Source organism: Berghia stephanieae, chromosome 3 (genome assembly GCF_034508935.2).
Source record: "Berghia stephanieae isolate SIO BIC M18660-M18661 chromosome 3, UCSD_Bste_1.3, whole genome shotgun sequence".
Lineage (NCBI taxonomy): Eukaryota > Metazoa > Mollusca > Gastropoda > Nudibranchia > Aeolidiidae > Berghia > Berghia stephanieae.
In genome coordinates, this window is record NC_088362.1 from 67540822 (window position 1) to 67565821 (window position 25000).

Genomic DNA, 25000 nt, shown 5'->3' on the forward strand with positions numbered 1-25000 from the left:
TGCGTGCATATTATTATATCTTCTACATAGATAGTTGGTTACTTATTTTTTAAAAACTTTATTCATCTTTTTTTAGTAGGATTTGCAGGAAAAAAAAATCTTTGCGAGGTCCCGGGTTTAAGGGTTTTTGCCAAAACGAGGGTAATTCATCAAATCGAATGATGTTTGAAGGACGAGTTTTCTGATAAAAACTTTTAACTGGGATTTCCAAGATTACAGAAAAGTGTTAAGTTTTCAACTCCGGTCATTGCTATTGAAGACATTGTATATAGTAGTCGTTCATTTAAGGTGATAAAAGCCATAGGCCAGTGTTCATCCCGGTTTCTGGAGCGTTAAATGTACAGAATCAATTGGTAGCTTCCCTTTGGATAAGGCACTGATTTATCGCAAACTACTTTTTTTTTACCAGATCAAACAAACCTACTTACCATTACACACACCGCGGATTGACCAGAAAGGTCAGAAAAACTTTCGACAGCTTTCAATTATTAAAAAAAAACAACAACTATTTTTTGCACGTCAGACGTTGTGAGCATTTTACTGAATCACACACATACATTCTCTATAAACCTGAGATTTTATAAGTAATAGCACAATATCCACCGAATGTGCCCAAAGCACCCTTTCTGCATAAAAAATAATTAAATACTGTTCAAAATGTCCTGAGAATAGAAATTTCACAAAATTCCAAAATAAATAAATAGGCCTTGAGCAACACTTTCAACTGCGCGATCCGTGCAAAAAAAAAAATTATGCTATTGAAGTTCATATTTCTAAAATTATTATTTTAAAACTTCCAATACAAACCTTCCTATCAATTTTACAAATCTCCAATGACCAGAAATAAACATCCAATCAAATGCTTGTTTAATTTGCTAATATCATGCTTATCTATTGACAAGATCGATCGATTTGCTACAATTATATCTTTTGACAAATGCCAGGCAATAAAACATGATATATCTTATCACAACTAGATTCTTACTTTCATTTCTACACGCTTGATTGGGTTTGATAATTTCCCAATTCCAATACAGCGTACATTGTCTGATACGTATTGGAAACCAAAAACGAAAATATTTACGAACAACAAATTATAGCAGACAGCTCCACCACAAATATATCTCTTATCATACATTGTGTGTCTTTGCTAACTTTCACAAGGGCTCTCTTGAATGGATTTGAATCACAATGAACGATTTTTATAAAGAGCAAGTGTTTTACCCCTGCCTTTTTTTTTATTTGGCTCAATGTCAACATAATATTATCGGTGTGGTAGGTGTAAGGTAAACGACGGTGTATCACACTGAAAGCAGTGTATTCATTGTGTTGATATCCCATGGATGGAATATTATTAAAATATGAGCTGGTGGGGGTCTCTGCATTACTCCCCCTCGTCCTCATCCCCATGTGTGTGTGTGTGTATGTGTGTATATTATTATGTGTGTGTATGTGTGTGTGTGTGTGTGTGAGAGAGAGAGAGAGAGAGAGAGAGAGAGAGAGAGAGAGAGAGAGAGAGGATACAGAATACTATATACATGAATGTCATTAAAGAGAATAGGTCCAAATTGATGTTACGCGTTTAGGTAAAATACTCACAATATCTGCCCACTTGATGTGGACCACTAATACACACAACAATGTGTGGCATTTAACGTTCATAGTCTGATTTATATATTTCAGTGAGAACTAATATAAAGAACTGAGTAAAGTCGAGTTTTTCCTCTTCTCCCCTCTTCTCTCTCATTTATTCCTCCATCCTTCCCGCCTCGCCTCCCCCCTCTCTCTATCTCTTTCTCTCTCTCTCTCTCTCTCTCTCTCTCTCTCTCTCTCTCTCTCTCTCTCTCTCTCTCTCTCTCTTCACCTTTCTATCTCTCTTCCCATTCTCCTCTTTCTCTTTGCATATTCAAAATCACAGAGAAGTGGAAAGCAATTCCGATATCTGTCAGAAGCTTAATACGTATAAATTTTAAAAAACAAAACAACATTGTCAAACTACAAAGACTTTAGGCGATTTCATTGTACAGAGTGAAAACTTTCCGATCAAGGATCTTCGTTAACAAACAAGCCAATAATGCGTTTTCTAATCCATGCAATGCATATTGTAGATATTGTATAATATTTATCACCTATCATTTATAATATTTGTCGCTATGTACTCATTTACAAGTTGATAAGGAAATGTGTATGTAAAGTGCCTTTGAAAATCGTGATATTTCATAAAGCGCAATATACAAATATGTGCTCAAAACGTTTTACAAGGGGTCTCAAGTCAACAGCAATCCAAAACATATGAGACGAGGCATGCAGCCTATAAGGCGATGTCACAATTTATTTTAGACAAACACAACGCTGTTTCTGAACAGATATTCATAAATTTACAAACGAGTATGGCGAGAAAAGTTATTGTGAAGAGCCTTTTCCAAGAACTCAATATTGCGCGCCCTCAGTCCGCAGTGGGATTCCTACTACAAGCCGAGTGGCCAACAACAATACCATAAATTTACCTTTTCCCAGTACTAAGACCATTGTTGGTTGACTTTGTTATAAGACGAGATATGACATGAGTATGGACGTAGATAGATAGTCTATTTCTGTCATGTCCTAACAAAACGCATTTTAATAATATTTTTCAGAAATATTTTACTGTAAAACAAAATAAAGCATTTATTTAGCGCAACGATCACTTAACGTGCTCTAAGCGCTTTACAAGGGGTCCCTAGCCAGCAGCAATATTTAACATTTAGGACAAGACATGTCGTCTGTTAGGCGATAGTACATTTTTTTCAACAGAGACATGCCTGTTAACGGCCAGATTTACACCTGAGTGTGGTAAGAGAATGTGAGTAAAGAGCCTTTTTCAAGGACTCAACTATGCGCCGCTTGGTGCGGGACTCGAACTCTGGATCTTCCAATCCGAAGGTGAGTATCATAACACTAGACCTCATAGAATGGCCCTGAACTTGTCAAATAATCTCAAACCTGCCACTTACTTGAATTATTGTAAAAAGTCCTCCAGAGCCCTTAGGCCCCTGAAGCCGGAGTTTTTTTTCCCTCTGTTTCTGTGTGTGAAACGGACAAAATCAATTACTTGCTACCCTTTGGAAAGGGTAAACTCGCAAAATCTATCTCAATGTCGCCGCCAGATCTAACAGACCCAGCTATCCAGTCACTATTGGGTGGGGTAAAAAAAAATCTCGACTCCCCCCTCCCCCACCCGGGATCGATCTTGGTCCCTTTGCTTGTGTAGCGAGGGCTCTACCAACTGAGCTACCGTGACCCCATTGAATCATGTTTGTGATTTTTTTGACATGATTGGGGTTATTTCGATAGGTCGAATTTAAATTGAAAATTGTCTGGTCGTAAATAAAAAATAAAAGTTTTTTTGTCAGAGTTTGGCATACTTTGCCCACGACTTCTGATTTGCTGCATTTGAACAAGGGAAATGAGCTGTTTTGCTCTTATTCCTTTCTATTATCCTATTGTAATTAGGTTGTAAAAGGAACCTAAACATAGTCACCCCTTGTTTGAACACACAACAATAGGGAATTTGCATTTCTCACACATGACAAACATGCTGACCGGTTCAAACAGGATTATATTATTTTAGGTAGTGGGGCAGCGTGGTTCAGCGGTTTCGGTCTTTGCTTCTTACCCGAAAGGTAACGAGTTCGACCACTCGCCGCGTTGTGAAGCCTTGACAAAGATACCTCGCCCTGGATCAATTTTCAGCGCTGCATTGCGGCTAACGTTTGGCTTATTCCAGTATTTCCCTGGAACAGACCATAAAGGCAGATTTTCCCATGAGCATGAATGAAGAGAATTTTATTTATTTATTCTCATGACCAAAAATGACAGAAAACAACCTCAATATGACAATAAGAGACAACCGCCCGTGTAGAATTGGACGATTTAAATATAATGATGATAATGATTGTGATGATGATGATGATGATGATGATGATGATGATGATGGTGATGATGATGATGATGATGATGATGATGATGATAATTTTTGTTATTAAATATTATTATTATTATTATTATTATTATTATTATTATTATTATTATTATTATTATTTTATTATTATTATTATATACTTATTATTATTATTATTATTATTATTATTATTATTATTATTATTATTATTATTATTACCGTTACCGTTATCTCTTGATAGGCTGGAAGAAGACTTTTCAATTTTTGTTGCTTTGTTTTGGCATGTGTTGTTTTATGACAAAGCATATCAATTTCCATTTCCGCTTGGAACCTAGACAAAACACATCATATTGATGACCCCAAACTCTCTCGAGTTCATCCTCATTGAAAATCGAACAAATTCGAAACCCGCTCTGAGCGGCTCATAGTTGAGTCCTTGGAAAACCCCTTTACCTCACATTCTCTCACTATACTCGTGTGTAAAATGAATATCTGGCCGTCAACCGCGTTGTCTCTGTCCAAAAAAAAAGTGTAATTTCACCCAACATGTTATGTGTATATGTAGGCCAGGAACCCTTTGTAAAGCGCTTTGAGGATGTTTAGTGGATATTGCTCTATATAGATGCTCTCAAGTTTTACACAACTGTGATACAACCAGACAATCTGTTCTGAATCCCCCCCCCCCCCACACACACACGTACAATTCAGAGTAAACAAAAAAATTAACAATAGATTTAGAAATAAATAATGCAACACACACAAGAAATATAGTTTAACAAATTTAATTCTAGTTTTCATGTAAAATTGAATCAATTTCTGACATCACGTTATCAAAATGACAGACACTGACACCAAAGCAAGTTAACGAAAATTCTTTAAAATTATATAATGAAAATGGCGTTGTAAGATTGAAGATATAACTTTCATGCTTTTTCTCTGAAGAAAAAAAAACAGTCTGTATTTTAATATAGTCCATGAATATCTGGACAAATAATCGAAAACTTATATCTCTACTGTTTACAGGTCAACGCTTAAGGGAGGCGACTCAGTAATAATAAATTGTTATAATACTCATGACTGAGTAACGTTCCTTGATCTTATATTTTAAAAGTTTCAATTATGCTGAAACCAAAATGTTATAGCTATAAAAACCCGATAGAGACACCCAATTCCATTGAATTCCAGTTTAAAAGATTTTTAATGAGATGCTATATGTCTATCAAAAGAACAGGAAACGCACAAATTTGGAAAAGTGAATGATAAAAACTGATGGTAATCATAATAATGATAAGAACAACACTAGCCACAATAATAATAATAATAATAATAATATAATAATAATAATAATAATAATAATAATAATAATAATAATAATAATAATAATAATAATAATAAATAATAATAATAATAAATAATAATAATAATGATAATAATAATAATAATAATAATAATAATAATAATAATAATAATAATAATAATAATAATAATAATAATAATATAATAATAATAATAATAATAATAACAACAACAACAACAACAGTTCATAATGTCACAAGTGATGTATTTTTCTCCAAATTATTCTTTAACATAGAATTATGCTGTTATGAAAAAACAATTTTAAATGTTACATTTTTTTTTTGTAAAAGAGATATCGATAATGTTATGTAAAACTGTAAATAACAATGTATCAAATTATAACAAGGCACATTTTAATATCACAGAAAATTCGGAATAGGCAAAGTTACAAGTAATATTGAGATCAAACTTACCTCTCAAAACTAACTTTTATATAAGATTCGAAATATTATGTCTTCTCTTAATACTGCGGCGTTATGAACTATTTACCAAAAATCTAAAACATAAAATTTTCCAAAATGGCAAACTTATCAAGGATGGTTTCGGGCTCAAATTTCTTTTTAGGCCAACCACAAAACCAATTCGAATTGCAATACTTTAAGCATTGATTTTGTTTGTAGGCTGAAGAGGGGATTTGAAGTAAAAACGTATTTTGATAGTTTATTTTTTAAAAAGATGTTTTATTAATTTTTGTTTAATACTTTTAAAAAATAATCTACGGCTTATATCAGCTTAATATTCACTATGACTTTGTGACAATTGCCGATTGTCATCATTCTTTCTTAAGAACTTCTTGGCTGTAGTTATTAATTCAAATTGCCCTTTACTGGTAGGAAGGTATATCGGATTTAACAGAAGAACTCACAATCGCAAAGAAGCGCATCATTAAGTAGACATGAACTCCAGAACTGATCGTGTTTTATATAAAGAAACTAACAGTTTTCAACCAAATTAGTGTCACTGCACTTCGGGTTAAAAGGGCAAAGGTGAAAGGCGGGTAACAGAGATATAAGAAGCTTACATTATTTTTTGAAGATAATTACCTTAATCTTTTGTCTTTTGTATTCAGTTATGTCTTATTTCATGACTTCAACGATCATTTATCAAATTCAAATTAAGGGCAGAATGCCGCTACAATTTTTTTTAGCACGTATCTATAACAAAATCGATTTTCGCAGGTTAAATGAGTTTTAAAATGATGGATTGGATTATTTTGATATATATATATATATATATATATATATATATATATATATATATATATATATATATATATATATATATATATATGAGCCAAGGTCAAAAGGTGCCAATTTTTTTTCTCAAAATAAAAGTGACATAATAGTCCATTCATGTTTCTATATGTGTAGCAAAAACCCTGTACTTCATAAATCAAAGGCCCTTTAGATAACTTTAAGGTCTAATGCAGCACAATATCGTCAACAATACCTATAGGTTGCTGGTGTCACCTGTGACGGGTGACACCAAAATGAGACAAAAAACTCAATAACCAAATGATTTTTGTTGAGTATCAAACTTTATTTAGTAAGTTATAGACAAAAAGACACAATCAACAACAATCATAGTACAATAATATTACCAACTATTGGAGAAAATGTTGCTTTTTGGTGTCATCGGTCACAAGCAACATAGAATGCAAATATATTATTTCATAAAAATGTTTGTACATTAACAACAACAACAATATTGCATATGCTTATTACCAGCAATGTTCAGAAACTTTTGGAATAAAATGTTGGGAAATAATGTGACCAAAGCATATCTTATTTAGCGACATTGTGTCACTTGTGACATTAGACCGATGACACCATTATTTATGTCACAAGCAATACCAAATTGCAATTTCGACAATATATCATTAATTTCAGTCAAACCAGTGTAATAACCACAGTTAAATATGGAATTTAATAATATTTCAGAAACCAAAGACTTCAAAAATAGAAATATACATGGAAAATAGAGAATCTGAATGTGACTTGTGACATAAGACCGGTGACACCATTACTTATGTCACAAGCAACACCAAATCACACTTTCGTCCATAATATATCATTATTTTCAGTCAAAAAATCACAATAACCTACTCTAAAATGAAATTCAAAAATATTTTAAGAAACTAAATACTTTCAAATTGGAAATATACTTAGAAATTAGTAATACCATTGTTGCTATTACTTTGGTCAAAATCGGCACTAGAACGCAATTTTGCCTCAATAAATCAAGAATAGCAACTGAACACATGTAATATAGCCTGTTAAAATGTAATCAATGACATTTCAAGCTTTGAAGAACATGAAAACAAAAATACATTAGAAACTTCAAACTTAAGTGTCATCTGTGACATTTTAACCAATGACACCAATGGTCACAAAAAGTACCAAAAGTCACACAAACACTAGATAAATATCAGCCACGGTAATGAATTAATGTAACCATACGGTAACATCCGCCCTACTGCTCAAATCTGCTAGTTTGTAGTAATTTAGTGTGTTAATAGTAAATCAAATCAAATTTCTTGACAACCCTTCTTTTATCTGGATTCGTCAAAAGCTTGAGTTTTGTCTTTTTCTTGATTAATACAACCCTGAAACATAAAAAAATTAGAATTACAAGGAAATAATTAACTGTGTCAAAATCAGTCTTATGTGAGATGTCATAATATCATATTTGTAAATAGAATAACAGCTGAAAACATAATTTTTTGGTGGCACTTTATAATATCCAATATCAAGTGTTGCTTGTGACAATGTAAAATAGCGATGACACCAAAGTTCAACTTACCTTTTCTGCCCGGAGCCAGGCTGGAAAGGCAAATGAAAGTGCTGCACTTCAAAGACTGGTAAGAAGGGTGGATCAAAATTGCGAATCGCCATTTAACGAAACAAACTTCCACGTGTTCACGCATGCCGTGTTGCTTGTGACAAATGACACCAAAACCAATAAACCTCAATATCGGCACAACGGTATACATTTACTCCAAGATTTGAGTTCAGATAGTAAATCTATGCTTTGTTCTCATAATAAAACATTTTATAAACATTAAACATGAGCTTTAAAGTTTCGTGTCGAGTCTTAGAATTGTGCTGTGTTTGATGACACCAAAGGTCACAAGCAACACCAACTTTTTAAGAACTCTATATGAAACTTAATCAGATATGTAATATACTGCAATTGCGTTTAAAAGTAAATTTTGACTTTATACTATTAGTCAAACTTCAATCACGTGAGCTAAAACATCACATTTAATTTCTACATGCTTTCTAAAAAGGTGATGCGTTGACCTCGTTTTAAGCACATGCCAAACAGCATTCAAATTTCACTTTCAAGTTGTTTATTTCATATCCTGTTGAACAGAGTATGTTGAGCTATCTCATTTTATCTCTTTTTCATATTATCAATTGATTACAAGCATTAACCCAATGAAAACCGTCCATAATTAAGTAAAAATCAAATTTTCTTAACACTGGTATCAGACGGGCACCTTTTGACCTTGGCTCATATATATATATATATAATATAATATATATATATATTATTATATATATATAATATATATATATATATATATATATAACTCATGTAACACACAGTCCTGACGATGGCTGAAAAGGCCTGAAACATCGATGTAGACTGACTCCAACATTGTGGTAAATGTTAAAATAATATATATATAATATAATATAATATATATATATATATATATATATATATATATATAATATATATATATATATATATATATATCGGTCATAAATACTTTTAAAGAATAAAATAAGGAGTATTATCTTGAGAACTTCGTACAGATGATAAGCGTAATCGAAACAGAAGTTACTTTGAAACGGTGGCAGAACAATGAACTCGTTTTAATTTAACGTTGCGTAGTTAGATAATTTATGACATTTATAGTGTAACCCGCTGGTCAATTTGGCATCATGTGTAATAGGATTCAGTAGTCTGATGTCACGCCGCCCGGCAACGGCGGCCATCTTTGTTCTAAACAAAGAAAATCATTACTTTTTATTTTTCTGGCTAGAACTTTTCATATGCCTTGTGATCAGAATGTGTAAAAGTCAAAACATGAAAAAATTTATATGTTTTTTTTTTCCTCTGGATACCCTTTATGCTCGCCGGAGAAATATTTCATAGGGGCGTCCGCCATTGTTCCGATAGTTTAGAGCCAGTGTTACTAAGTTACCATGTGTCATTAGGAAGGAAGTGACGTTACGACTTTTGTTTTGTATAGGTATGAAAGAGATGCAGAAAAGTAGATTTTAAAGCAAAAAGATCAGAAATATGATATCTTAGTTGTTATCGGATATTGGGGGCTTTGTTTGTCTTTTTATCAATTTTATTTTTCATCTCAAAAAACTGCTTTTCGTCTACACGAAAACACGTACAAATTTATCCGCAGTCCAATAGTTATTATTATTTGTTCTATTTCTAGCATCGAAATCAATACGGCACAATACCGTTTTATGGCGACGGGTCACAAATGGAGAATTGCTGACGTTGCCACACACCCGTCAACCCTTGCAATAAAAGACGTAAGGCAAGTCTTATGGGATACAACAGTCACTTGCCATTTAATTTGCTGATGTAAGAGTTGTGAGAGAGTTTAATTGACCGTATTGTGTTTTGATTCCAAAATCTTTACCATGATAAGACCTGAGATTTGTGTCGGATTGCTATAAATGTAGGCATGTTTATATTATCACTATATGATCAATTCCTGTCCTCATGGCTGCATAAAGCGCAATACTTGGTTGAATTTTTATAAGCATTGTTTCTTTGTTTTAATGACAATATTCAATCATAAAACCCTGGCTTATTACATTGACATTGCAATTTCACTCTGGCATATTATCTCCATTGATTAAACTTATATTATGATTATTTCATTCATTTAACCGATTAACGTGGATTATTTTTTTCAAATTATAATTTTTCGAATAAATTGTCCAATGATTTTTACCAAGAAAGCAGTAAAAGTGATGCTTCACTGAAGCCCTAGTCGCATCGATGTCATTGCTTTTTCTTTATGGTTAATATGGAAAGATCTGATGTTAGGTTAGAAAGAGAGTGTGTAAAGATTCAAACATTCTGCAACTTTCATATTTTATCTATAGACGCTTTTTATCTATTTTCTCTAACAATCTAAAAACTTCATGAGCCAACTCTCGCGTCGACATCTCGTCTATAGACTTTTCTCTTTCTTTAATATCAATCACTGAAACTTGAGAGTTATTATCATTAGTATTTCCATAATTAAGTACCCTTTTTCTAACATCCTTTGCTCCACGGCTGTGTAACACGTCCCAAAGATCTGACATCAACCTTGTTTTTATTTTGTCTGTATGAATATCATTCATATCATGACTCATACTCTTCTTGTCCAGATTACTTCGTTTGACCTGGACCCTTTTAGATATTTCAATCTCTTTCTCCTTCAGCTCTAGCACGTCTTCCTCTGAGGGGCGGTACGCTTGCTGCTCCTTGACGGAATGAATGGAGGTCCTGTCATGCCTCGTACCGTGAGTTCCCATGAATTTGATGCTCCATTCCTTAATGTAACCAGCTGGCCTTCCCCAGTCATCTAGTATGTCCGATATAGAACTTCCAAGAGACTCCTGGAAGCTGCCACTGCCGAAACTGGATTTAAATGATGGAAAAAAGAAAATGAGAGGTTTAATTTTGTTGGGTATATATTCTGATCAAACGTTTGCTCCAAATCTCAAAATCAACCAACGTCTAGTATGCATTTTTATCTGTTTAGCTTACAATTCAAAGTTTAGTGACAATATGTCACAAATAAGTTTTAAAATGCCACTGGATTATTTTGAAGTTAAATCTGATTCAAATTTTTAATCGTAAAGTCCATGGCAGGTGGCAATTGAACCATAAGTACAGAAATTAATGATAATAACATATTAATATCTTTAATAATATGTTAGAAACATCAATACAACAAACAATTTGGGCCCAATATCGTATTTATTCAGAAGAAAAGAAAACCTCTACTTACAAGAAATATTTGTAATAGAATACAGAAAAATTCTGTAAGTTAATCGTGCGCAAAAGATAGCGAAGGAGGGAAATCAGGATAATGATAGGCCCGGAAGCATAGTAGGTAGAACACTGGACTCTCAAGCAAAAAAGACCTATCACCGATCCCACGAACAGTTGAGATTTCTTCTGATTCTCTATCCAACCACCAGTTGATATGGTGTTATGAGATTTGTGATGATTGACCTATCCATGCCATAAGGTAAAACGCAATTGCTATTGTCCGTCTTACGCTACAGAAACCTGGATAAACAAGGTGTGCATCGGCCTTATGGTTCTAAAGGACTAGTGCAAAGATAGTTGTTAAATATATCAACTAGCTTCTTTGAAGAACTGTGGGCAAAGCTAAAATATCCAAATTGGGATTGAAACATAAAGATGTTTAAGATAGAATGTTAAATGAAGAGCGAAGAGAATCCAATTTCAAAAACGGGAGATGGGGATCGCCTTGTTAGCAATGGTAACTGAATCGATGACTGAAAAACCAGTCATTTCACCAGTATCCATCCAGACTATTGCTCACTCCATCTCAGGTGGTGGGACAGGAAGCAATCAGAAACTTCTATAGAAGTCAATGGGAGCAACGTATGTGATCTTTACAACTCTCTACAAGGATGCTTAACAAACGCAATGCACTGTAGAATATGTCCAGCAGATGGAGGTATACAAGTAGCATCGTCTTTCCTTAATCTAATCACATTTTACTTTAAAAAGTCTTCTTTCCTGTTATTTGAAAAACAAAGTTATCCAAACCATAATATTGGTGACTTACGATACTGATGAGTCATCGTCGTCTTTCTGTGGCCAATGGCGTATTTCCAGCTTCCATTTTCCATTCGGGTTTTCGTCCCATGAGTGCACAGTCATAAACATAAACTCCCAGTCTCCAACGTGCCTGTCTATTGGTCGTGGCATCAGCAGGGTGGATCTACAAAGATCATAAATATACAATAACTTATTACAAAACAGTAGAAAGCTGTCAGAAGCTGGGATCCATCAAAAGGCTTAATGGCCTTTACTGACAAAATTAAAATGCGCTTGCACTATGGTAAGAAAACTTTTATAAGTATGTTAATAGATTAAAACGACTCCCAAATGTTCAAAAAGTTTTAAACTTGAGATCTCTTCAGAGCTTCAAGATCAAGACTTTTTGACAATTTGGCGGCTATCTTAATCGACCGATCTTGGAGGTAATTCTTTTTAGGCGAATTGCCAAAATTTGCTGGGATTTTTTTTTTCATTATGTGACTAGCAGATTGGCTTTGATTAACAGGCAAATCAATAGAAACGACGTTTTGTCTATTGATAATCGTTGAGGAACCATATACAGTTACGAAAATCATACTATTACTATTATACCATATTTAGTTAAAGGGAAAACCTTATATTCCTTATACCCACAACTTATGAGAAACGTTATTATTTTGTGGAAAATGCAATAAAGGTCCAAAATCTTTACGTATGTGGTGTGATGCCACCTCGTATCAAGTTTAATGTGGTTGATTACAGTTGGTAAAACAATAATTAGCAGCGCGTGGTCATTAATGTTAGAAAAATTGCTTTGGTGTGAAATGCTATTATGTTGACGCAAAGTCAAACTGCAGGGTCTCTATTTCAACCAAACTGTATTAGACAACGAGTGACATTAAAAATATCACCACTAACAGTGCTGATTATTTTCTATTAGATATAATAACGCACTTATACGTTTAGAATTGGAACTCATCATCATACCTCTCTCCCAGAGTTGTGCTACCATAGAAAACTTAACGTATATAATATATTTTGAAATTTATATTAATAATAATAAATAGTAATACATGGCATTTATATCGCGCATTTTATCATTCTGTAATGATGCTCAATGCACGTTACAAATAAACATACAAAATTTACATATAAAACATATATCACAATGATAAATGTATGTAATAATGACTTGAAACTATCAATGGATTTTGCTTCTCCTATCCTTATGGGCAGGTCATTCCACCCAAGGGGCTCCGTATGGGTAAAGGAACGACCGCCAAGAAATTTATAATTGGAATTATTTCTAATAATAAGCTTTGTTTCGCCTGTCGAGGATCGTAATTTCCTACTTGGTACATATATTTCTAATATACTTTTAATGTGGTCATGTGCTTCACCATTTAGGCTTTTAAAGCAAAACAGGGCCATTTTTAAATGATTTTTTTCCCTGACAGGCATCCAATTCAGCTCATACGTAAAAAGCAGGAGTGTGTCTTTCTCTTTTGTCTTGTTACTAATGTAGTTGCACTATTCTGTATGATCTGCAGGCGCGAGATTTTATCATGGCTTTTGTGAGATAAAATACCATGGCAATAGTCTAGACCTGAAAAAACAAGAGTTGTGACGAGTTTCATTGTTGCATCTTTAGTAAGGAAATCTCTCATGGTGGATATTTTCTTAAGATTATTTGTAAGCTTTTAACAGAGGCTGTATACTTGCATTTTCGTAGAATATATATCATGTTCCAGGAATACTCCTGAATTTTTAACGCCTGTCGAGGGCTATGTTGGACAACCAGTTATATTCAGTCTTAAATGTTCCATCAAGCCATTCCGCTTTTGTTTCTAGTGCATAGCATAACTTCTGTCTTTTCGTCCTTTAATTTTAACGTATGGATTCCAGCCAACATTTGACTTCTGCAATGGAGTTATCGACATATGCTATCAATGAGTGAATATTGCCTGGAACATCAAATTTGTATAGCTGTGTATCTTCAGCAGAAAAGTGTTAGGAAATTGCATTTCTTACAAAAATTTCAGAAAGAGATTGAGTTTACATGGTAAAAATAACTGGACCCAAGACCGATCCTTGTGGAACACCGTACCGAAGACAAATTCATTTGCTCTATTCATATTAATCTGGACCACCTATATTCTAAATACGACTTAAACAATTCGATCACTATTCCTCTGATCTCAAATGTTATATATGTACAAACGTTTGATGAATATTGAGTGGTCAATTGTATCACACGCAGATAACAGACCTAATAAAACTAAAAGAGATGCGCTATTTACGTTTACATTGTAAAAAAAAATGATTAACCTTGTCCCCGAAGGTGATGTGAGAAAAATTGCCACGTCTCCTCTGTACTCGGTAGACATTTTGATATAGATTTGTACATGTTCCAGCCTGTCAATGTCTGGACCTGTGGAGTCCTCACAGCCGTTAAAGACCAGTGCGTCTGTCAGTTTTCCTTTCCTAGGCAACAGTCTGGGATGGAGTAGAACGAGGTCAATATTTGCATCAATAATAGCAATGATTGGGCGGTTATGTCTTTAAACTCTTGCACGTATTGCATTTGTCATTTTAAATTGAATGATTTCTAGTTGCCCCGAGATGAGCATTGCCTCAGAGTAAAAGGCCATTCTCTGTTGGCGATCCAATATTGTGTAATTATTCAGATCTCAGTTTCAGAAATACTCGAAATTGTGGTAGAATTGAGTGTTTGTGAAAAAATAGAAGCATATAATAATATATAAGCATATAGATTTAGACAGTTCTTTAACCTGTAAATATGTCTTATTCTAATTTGTTTCTTTTGTTTATCTTAAATAAATAAAGGGTTAAATAATTTACTTAGAGATAAGTTCATATAAAAGACTTTTAAGCTCATCGGAGCACTCGAGTAAATTTGTGTGCTACATAAATTCCTTATTATTATTACTACTACAATTATCATCATCATCATCATCATCATCATCATCATCATCATCATCATCATCATCATTATCAACGCTGTCGTCGTTGTCGTCGTCGACGACGTCTTCATCATCATCGTCTTATTCCTCACCATCATCAACATCAAATTATCAAATATATTTTATAAAGCTAAAATCACGTCACTCCAAGACAAAGAAACTGTTAATGAAAACTTTACAAATCATGGGAAATGTATAGTGCGGTCTAAAGACTGACTTTATGTACTGTTGAATTTACGTTTTTGATCATAACAGACTCACTGGTAGTTTTTCCTAGTAATGTTACAATGAAGCTGTTCTGGAAAACTCTCCCATTGCTGTGCCAACTCCACCATTTTGCCACAATCCATCAAGCCAAATCCAAACCGATGACTGATATGATGGCCGGCTCCGTTGATTGTCCAGCTCGTGTCCGCTGATGGAATACGAGCAGCTCGAATCACGACGTGCTGGACATCTCGCCACGTCAGGGATGGACTAGAGTAAGTAGGAAAAAATATAGGATAAAACTCAGGTACATTTGGTAGTTGAACACTTCTCTCTCTCTCTCTCTCTCTCTCTCTCTCTCTCTCTCTCTCTCTCTCTCTCTCTCTCTCGATCCCTCTCTTAATCTCCTCTCTCTCTCTCTCTCTCTCTCTCTCTCTCTCTCTCTCTCTCGCCTCTCTCGCCTCTCTCTTTTTTGAATGGATGAATGTATTTGCTGCACAATCCAGTCCCTTTACTGGTGACAAAATAACAATTACAAGGACGTAAACACACGGGACTGTCGTCCGCTGAAGCTAATTCGCAGCAAATATTTGATAATTATTGTTCACTCGTAGAAAAGATCAAGCCTTGAAAAATGATGGTTATGTCAAAGTTGTCCTGAAAATAGTATTCACTGTGTTGGGTACATCTAAGAGACATACCCCCCCCCCCCATCCCCCCGGCGCGCCTAATCGCCTAATATAATTAACGAAGTGGTAGCCTATAATTAATTGCTCCACATAGCCCGAAGCGGGTAGCAAATACATTCGCTGGAGAGAATAAAAGTTAAAGCAAGTTACAAAAAAAGTACAACTCACTTTGCTTGGAGCACGTTCGCAACGCAACCTGCAGCAAGGGGAGCAGCGCTTGAGGTGCCTTGGAAGTTTTCGATACATCCGCCATTCATGTCTGTTGTGATCTGATTATGAAAATCAATATTATAGACAATGAATATGTATATAAAGATGTAATTTTACTGTACAATATACTCCATTAAATAAATGCGCTCACGAATAGATTATGCGCACACACAAGCAGGAGAGATATAGATAGATAGATAGATAGATAGATAGATAGATAGATAGATAGATAGATAGATAGATAGATAGATAGATAGATAGATAGATAGATAGATAGATAGATAGATAATAGATAGAATCATATATATATATATATATATATATATATATATATATATATATATCCCTTTCTAAATCTCTTGCTAACATTTGCCATATTATGTATCTACAATCCCGTCATCTTTAAAATAAAGGTATTTATAAAGTATGGGATTTGCACGGGTCTCTCTGATTATTATAAAAGAGTTAACAAACATTAAATCACTTGAAAGCAACCATTCACAATGCTGGGGACCGGCAGAGGTCTTCTTGCCGTCCCTTTTCAGTGTCACCATACTACGATGTGAAACATGAAAACATTTTGCTTGAAATTACAACAGATTTGAAAGGAAGGAAACGAAAGTTTGCTGATAGCATCTGATGCAAAAAAAAAAAAAATGCTATTGTGGCAATGCTAAAGGTAGTTTGTTTTTTTGTGATAAAAAGTGCATTAAATCGTAATCTTCAATAATAATAATAATAATAATAATAATAATAATAATAAAAGGTAAAAGGTAAAAGTTGAATTATGAATGAAGAGCAAACACCATTCTCTGAAATGCTTTTGGATAGAACAACTCAAAGGCGTTTAGTTTAGAAGGAGGCAATATCTCCCCTGATATCGTAATAGAGAGCATGCTCCAGCAGAGTGCTGAGGTCGTCAATCATTTCTTACGCCGATTTACATTAAGCAGTAATTACTGAGATCGACTTGCGGATAAATTATCTTTAGAAAACTTTTATAAGTCCGCTAGTGATTTTGAAACAATTCTGAAGCAAAGCAGCTTCAATAAAAATCTAAGACATGAGTTTATAATATGTCTTTTAAAAAATGTTGTTTGTTTGTTTGTTTATTTATCTATTATGTTTTTTTTTTAGAGAATTAAGAAATGGACACTTCGTTAATGACTAATTATTCATTTCAATATTTAGACGCTCAAATAGTGTTTTCCTTTGATGAGTACTTAAAATCAAGTCTATCTGCTTCATGTTAAATTATTACAGCTATCTGACGATATCTACTGAATACTCAGGTCTATTGAGAATCACAAAGAAAATTAAATTTATCAATCATTAACATTATATAAATAGATTGGTCACATTTTTCTCACCACTTTCAGTTTGACGTATCCTTCGTCATCTTCTTGTCCTTTATACACTTCTCCTCCACTGGGCACCACAGCCAGAGTAGACGAGCAGTTCTCCATGAAAAAAGGACTCTTACCCCAGTCGGTCACACTCCCTACCGACAGCGTCTCCGGTCGGGATACGTAGCCGTCGGCACTGCAACTGTCACCATTCATCCCCCCATTGCCTGTGGCCCACACGAACAACGAACCAAGACCACCACGACCCTGATGGAGGCAAAACAATGACACTTGAATGAATGAATGAATGAATACATTATTTATTGTCTGTAAAAATATATGTTATGGATACATAACAACAACTGTTAACAATGACATCGAATCATAAAGTAATAATTTGAAAGAAAAAAATTATGATGTATAATATCTTCTTAATAAAATCTGGTTTAAAATCAGTAAGCCCTTTAACGCTTTTCACCGACATAAGAATTTTAAAAAAATACTTTGCACATAAATTAAAATACTATCTATACAATGAATTAATATTGCGCAGAGCTTTACATGGGTTTACCATGTCATTCATTGCGATTAAAAGTACTTCATTGATTCCCAAAACGGATCATATAATATGTACCAATTTTCCATATCATACAAAACCTGTTATGGGTCCTTTTTTGTGTTAGCACTCATAAAATATCCGGAAAAGCCTATTGCCAAGTACCCATTCACGCTTGAGTTGAGGGAGATTATGTGTGTAAAGAACCTGGGATCAAAGTTTTCCGATCATTGCTACTAACATTTTCGCTGACAAGGCCCAATGTTGTTTTACATTTGTTACATGACAAGACATTTAAACTCCTGAGCCACCGACAATACTTGACTTTTTAAAATTTCCAAGTAAAGAATACAGATCATAAGTGACATATTTATTTTTGCTTCAGGAAGACAAATTTTGGAAGAGATTCTGAAAAGAATAATGACGTTGAGAGAAATAATTTGGATCGTATCAAAACTCGGTCTTTAAAAGACGCGTAATGTTTGAGGCATTTTGGCAAGTATGGGGTCATTATAATATAATAGACATTTGAAATAAATTTTTTTGGCCAATACTTTTTAATATTTTGTCCGAGTGCAATAGACCAAGAAAGATAAATGGAAAATGAGGAGGAAAGCGTGTGTGTGTGTGTGGGGGGGGGGGGGGGGGGGGGGTTGCAAGATGGACTGGGAAGGATGGTTGATTGTAAGACTATTGGTAGAGATGATGAAATGGATAGAAAGATGGAAAATGATAATAAACAAACGTAATAGACAGGGAACTCATGTTGTTGTTGTTGTTGTTGTTGTTGTTGTTGTTGTTGTTGATGATGATGATGATGATGATGAAGATGATGATGATGATGATGATTATGATGATGATGAAATTATAGACCGAGTTCTCTTAAGTTGAACATTTTCAACCAGTTTACAAAGCATTAGGTAGGGAGCTGATCTACTTTAGATCTTAAGGAAAGCATGTTACAAAAGTCTAGCATCATATTCTGAGAAAAAAAAAGTGATTATTTTCTTGGAATTCTGGTCCTTCTAACTCAAATACCATTTCATATTTCAGTGCTATGATATTCTCAAGAAATACTTATCAATTTTCATGTAAGTGCAAAGGCCATAAAGTAAAGAAATAGTTTAAATATAAGAATGGAAAACAAATTCGTGAAATATGTTTGAGATTTTTTACACCAGAAAGTAAAAGAGAAATGAGTACTCTGGCATCTGATTTGTGTCTTTAAATAAGCCATTTAACTCACTCAATCCTAGAGCTTGAAAAAAAAAATGTAATGAGATAGATAGTTTTATTCAACAATCATTAACATGAAAATACTAAAAACATTAGCTTTGATACTACGGCTATAATTTGTCTCATAAAAAATGTAATAAATAGGCATGGGGTAAAAGTAACCGGAGTAAACCACGGATATAGTCGGTCTTAGTGATGAGTGAGTTAACACACTTAATCTCGTTAGATTGGAAAAATTATAAATACTCGTACTGTAAGCCATGACTGACTTTGTCAAAGTCTGTGTACAAAAAGAGCGTCTGTTGCACTGTATAGGCTGGAAATTTATAAATTGCGTTGCGCATAGAGGAGCTATGGTAATTCTCGATATCTATGCGCATATAATTTATTAACTTGTTTTGATGATTATCTGTAACAATCACTCATAATACGTTATTAGAATAGCACCCCGGTAAACTCACGTATTTTACACCATGTTCCAATGCTTCAAGAGCATAGTGTCTGGGGCCCTCCATAGTGCCCCCGTCATCGTCTGGGCCCCACGAGGCACTGTACACTTGAATGTACTGGTTGTTGAATTTCAAGGACTCTGCCTCCAAGATGTCTGTCACTTGCCCATCCAGCACTCGAACACCTGTGAAAACGACAAAAAATTGGCATATTATGTTACTTTAAAACAAATTAGAAAGGTGAGCGCGTATCTAGCCTTTCCGAAAAAAAAACACAAAAAAAAAAAAAACAAAAAACAAAAGACATACAAATCAAACACGCGCTCAGTTATCCGGCATGGATACCTCGAAGTGTTATTTGGCACTTAATTTAGTTGATACTGCAGACTGTAGAAACGTCTGTGAAGTCCCAGGTTTGAGAGATTTTGCCAAGATGAGGATGATTTAAATCGATCGATATTTGAAGGACGAGTTTTCTGGCCAAATTTTTTAATACATGCCCCCACCCCCCTCACACACACCCCCCAGAGTTTAGCAGTTAACTGGTAAATAAGAACAAAGAAAAAAAAAGGTGTTTTAAATAAGACTCCACGCCTACCATGTAACAGATGAAAGGAAACATGACGTCACCCAGCTCTTTGTTATTGTTTTTAGACAGCCATTTAAATGATTAGTTCTCACTAAATTATATCAATCAGTCTATAAATGTTTATGGTCACACATAGTTTTTGTGTGTGCTGGTAATACGTTCTATCCGGCTGGTGAGTGTTGTGAGTATTTTAGCTAAACGCACAGCATCAATATCCATGTCTGTATTTACCTCCAATACGTGCTTGATAAGCAACTCCCACACCACATACTCCATTGTTGGCAGCAGCAGCAATTTCCCCGGCACAACGTGTTCCATGGCTTGAGACAAGAATTTAAAAAATAATAATAATGATAAAAAGAATAAAAAATCTAAATATTCATATAAAGATCATTCTAACGATGTACCAGTGGATGGTGATATTTTTTACGATTACAAGCTATGGCTCCTCACTATACTTCATTAAAAAAAATAATTGCTCACATTTTGGCGTTTGTCGTTGAAATTAATTGAATGATTTCAATTATAGGTTCGTATTGTTCATTAAGTTATATAAGAGCTTATTTTGGTGATATATGACATAGCAATAATTAAGTTATAAACCTTAAAATTTTGAGAAAAGAAAAAAAACAACAAAACAACAACAACAAAGGAAAAGGTCGGCCATAAATTGCACAATATTACAGTGAAATATTTCAACTATGGTGAAATGATTACAGTAAATATGAAATAATAACACATAGACCAACGCTGCATAACTTTTTTTTAAAGTGTGCGATACGCCTATTGAAAACAGTCTTAGACAATAAAGAGAACAATCAGTGGCGGTACGTGAACTTAAAAGTGAAATAGTTCAATTGTTTCAATACTTTGACAAGGAGGTCAAACAAGGGAGACTACTTCAAAGCACTGAAAATCCAAAGGAAAGTATTAAAAGAGGTATCAGATTAGACAGATAGCTCATAAAGGTAATTGAGCAATTCCTTGCTGGTTTTTTTTTTCTTTTCTTTTTTTTTTCGGATAAGAAGCTAGGTCTAGTATTTTTCAAAGAACTTTCTGTAAGATCTAACAAACACAGCAACCTAACCAACGCTTGAGTCATAAAAAAAATATTGCCTGCACACATAAATTATACCTATTCCTTTACTTATTAAGTGAGTGTTCATCCGACTGCGCTATTCAAACTCATTTTTAAAGATAAGTTTATGGGAAATGACTGAGGGATTCAAATAGCCAAAGTTTTTAATCAACGTCGAACAAATAAGAGAGGAAGAAGTTTGACTATTTTGAAAAAGGTGATACAACGGGAGAAATTAAGAGAATGTATCAGAAACAGAAATCAGAAAGTTTGCTAAAACTGGAATTGAGACTTCAGGAGAAAAATGATATATTGTTTTCAAGTCCTTAATATGGCGAACTTTCTTTTCTGCTGATAAATTGCGCAATATCCATTATAATGTGCTTAAAACGTGTCGAAAGGGGTTCCAAGCCAACAGCAACACTTAACATGTAAAAAGAGGCACCGTGCCTGTATGGTGCTGTTATTGTTCTTTTTTTTTAATTTCGAATAAAGCAATGTGGAAACATTGATCAGGATGTATCCACGGAAACTCTCTTTACAAATGTCCCCAAACTGTATCACTCCTGTGATATATTCTCTAACCTGTTTTCTGGCTTGTCCGTATCAGGCATGGGATCATCCTTCTTGTCATGCTTATCATTCAAGTCCTTGCTGGCTTTGGGATCCTTAGGGGTCAGGATAAAGAATATTATCATTATTCCTGTAAAAAAAACTATTTTCAGTAGAGAGCATTATTGTTGTACACACCATTGCGTTATATTGGCTATGCCATGAAAACTGTTGTTACACACATTGGTGGATTAAGTGACACCTCATCCTTCCAACGCATGTCAAAAATTCTCATACCCGAGGCTTCCAAGTCTCAAATTTGAGGCTTTTTGAGAGATTGGTGATTTTAATCGATCTATATTAAGAGTTTTCTGACCAAAATGAGAAAAGGGCGTTTTGTCAATTTACGGTAGATTATTCCTAAAGGCCAGCATTCATAGTTACTCCACTGACTTGTCTCATATTTTCAAAAGGAAGAGTCGGCTTAAGAGAACTACGGATTTTCCCCCCTTTTTTATGAAAAGGAAAAAATCATGAAATGGGCCAAACACAGAGAGTTCCGTTAAAACAGTTGAAATATTTGAGCAAAGGTAAAATCAAAAATATATTTAAGGAAGAATAAAGACTTAATTAAGTATTATTACAAAGGGGCATGCTTCACATTAATTTGACATCTTGCTAGAAAATCAACTTTGAAATACAGTAGTAATTTTATACTACGTGACATTTCATCAATGAAAGATTCATTAATTGAAAGCCACTCAAAGGAATGAAGGGATATGTACGATATTTTTTTTACTTTTCTTGTAATGCACCATAAAAAGTGTATAATACATAAGGTCCCAATTTTAATGGCTTTCAGCGTCTATACCATATTTCATGTTTGTGTATACTGTGGTTTTTGTATTCCAATGCTTTCAACTGTCAAAATCAAGAGATGTATCAACAATATGGTTGCGAACGACATTAACATTACCAACACTCATAACCTACTTGATTCATGATGTTACCCACAAAATTATTGTACGGGACTTACATAGTTGTCTTTGAGATCGGGGTGCCTGTGGTCCACGCCATCATCCAAGATACAAACTACAACCCCTTTACCCGTAATGCCATTCGCCCATACCACGGCCACATTGAGATCTAGGCCACGTTCTCCGCCACTTTGGCCACGATTTATCTGAAAGTTGAAGGTGTGACGAGAAATTAAAATTACATGGTTGATAATGCAGTCAGCATTCTTTAAAAGGTGGGTAGATAATAATCAATACAAGCTTATCAAGGGTCCATCACCATGCCCTAAATACTTTATAAATAATTATTTTCCTTTGCGCATTTAACACAAAACACGAGACATGAAGTCGTTTTTAGAGCTTGTACAATTTTATTTTAAATCTCAAAATCATTGCAAATATTCTGTATGATTATGGATAATATGTTATTTTTATAAACACAGTGTCAAAACTGACATGTACTTTTATTACGATAAAATCATGCATTTTAGAGAGGTTTAACTGGTTTGCGAAAGAGGGGGATGACAAAATTTTAATCGGGAACGAAGAAACAAATAATTACTTTTTTATAAAATCTAACTCACCAAATACCACATGTCCTTAAATTTAGGATCTGAGAAGTGTTGGCCATGGCTGTAGATGTTATCCCGGAGAGACACGGATGGAAATGCGACACGTTTGTAGATGGAATCATCCTGAATGGCTCTGATGGGCAACCCCAGCTGCTTGTCATGGACAATCCTTCTCTTGACTCTTTTCAAAACGACTTCTTGTTGAACATGAGATATCTGGCTCAAACAAGAAATTGGACAATCGACGGATTCAATTAGAAAAGAAGAAAAAAAAACAAAAGACCTGAAAAATAATTTGGTATTGGAAAAATACATAACTTGGTTTGTTCGTTTTGCCAAGGACAGAAATGCCAGATTATTTTATTTTTAAAATATGTTGTTATTTTTTTTTTGGTTATTTTGTTTGTTTTGTTGTTTTTTTTGGTTACATGAACCCGATGCTTACTTATTTGCAGATATGTGCACCGCCGTAAACCCATCATTGTAGTTGGTGAGTTTGGTGTCTTAGTAAAGGCAAGCTGATATTGAGACTATTTAATTTACACTGATGTCATGGCAACACAAAACATATTGTTGTCTAAACACTGGTTTGCATGTTTAATCGTAATATCAGTTATAAAAGCTGGCAATTCTTTAATTAACTTAATAAAAACTTAAGCTTTTATGTAGCGCAATAACTAATTTGTGTGCTCAAAGCGCTTCACAACGGGTCTCAAGTGAATAGCAACACCAAACATAAAAGACGAGAAATCACGCCTGTAAGGCGATAATACAATTTTTTAAAGTCAGAGACAATGCCGTTAACAGCCATATACTCTTTTTACACAAGAATTTAATGAGAGAATGCGAGTGAATAACTCTTTTAAAGGACTCAACTTTGCACCGCTCATGGGAATGAAGTGATTTGTCCTTTCTCTCTACTCAGTGAGGTGAGGTCTTCTACTTTTAGGCATTCCATAAAGGGAAAAAGGTGAACAGACGTGCGATGTTAACAGATCTCGCTAATGATATCCAACTGAACAAATCATTTTGGAATATTGCGAGAGATAAAATGTCTGAAGTAGGGTTTGATACTGTATTCACATTAATGTACCCAAATTGCTTGGTTCTACTCGACGTGCATATATAATCAGGTTTGATAACCGAACGTAGTCATGGGCTTAATTTATCATTGTTGTAATAATCTATTGCGTTGTTTTAAGAGCACGTCATTAACATTACAACAATGAGCCCAAAATAATTTGGGTTATCAGACCTGCAAATAGGTGCACGTCGGTTTTATTTTTTACACCATATTTCATTGCAAAATATCTTATCCGTTGGAAAATAATATAAATATAACTTTGACATATTCCACATACACACACACACTCACACACAAACACATAC

The 25000-nt window shown here is 34.2% G+C and overlaps 2 protein-coding genes across 5 annotated transcripts in view; both read right to left on the minus strand.

The window, feature by feature from the left end:
* LOC144968263 (uncharacterized) overlaps positions 1-1193 on the minus strand; it is a 71036-nt gene extending 69843 nt beyond the window's left edge. The window contains exon 1 of one of the 4 annotated variants that reach the window (XM_078906448.1): positions 1137-1193. The gene's annotated coding sequence lies outside the window, so the exon portion shown is untranslated. Of the gene's footprint in view, positions 1-807; positions 943-985 lie in introns of those variants that run through there. The other 3 variants (XM_078906445.1, XM_078906447.1, XM_078906446.1) reach the window with 3 other exon arrangements.
* Positions 1194-9887: 8694 nt separating this feature from the next.
* LOC144968265 (PC3-like endoprotease variant B) overlaps positions 9888-25000 on the minus strand; it is a 19411-nt gene continuing 4298 nt past the window's right edge. The window contains exons 4-14 of the mRNA XM_078906452.1: positions 23624-23827; positions 23060-23206; positions 22057-22139; positions 20625-20713; positions 19817-19989; positions 17588-17830; positions 16176-16276; positions 15373-15588; positions 14456-14623; positions 12153-12308; positions 9888-10966 (exon numbers count right to left, since the gene is read on the minus strand). Coding sequence (XP_078762578.1) covers positions 10438-10966; positions 12153-12308; positions 14456-14623; positions 15373-15588; positions 16176-16276; positions 17588-17830; positions 19817-19989; positions 20625-20713; positions 22057-22139; positions 23060-23206; positions 23624-23827 — 2109 coding nt within the window. The 3' untranslated portion in view covers positions 9888-10437. The remainder of the gene's footprint in view (positions 10967-12152; positions 12309-14455; positions 14624-15372; positions 15589-16175; positions 16277-17587; positions 17831-19816; positions 19990-20624; positions 20714-22056; positions 22140-23059; positions 23207-23623; positions 23828-25000) is intronic.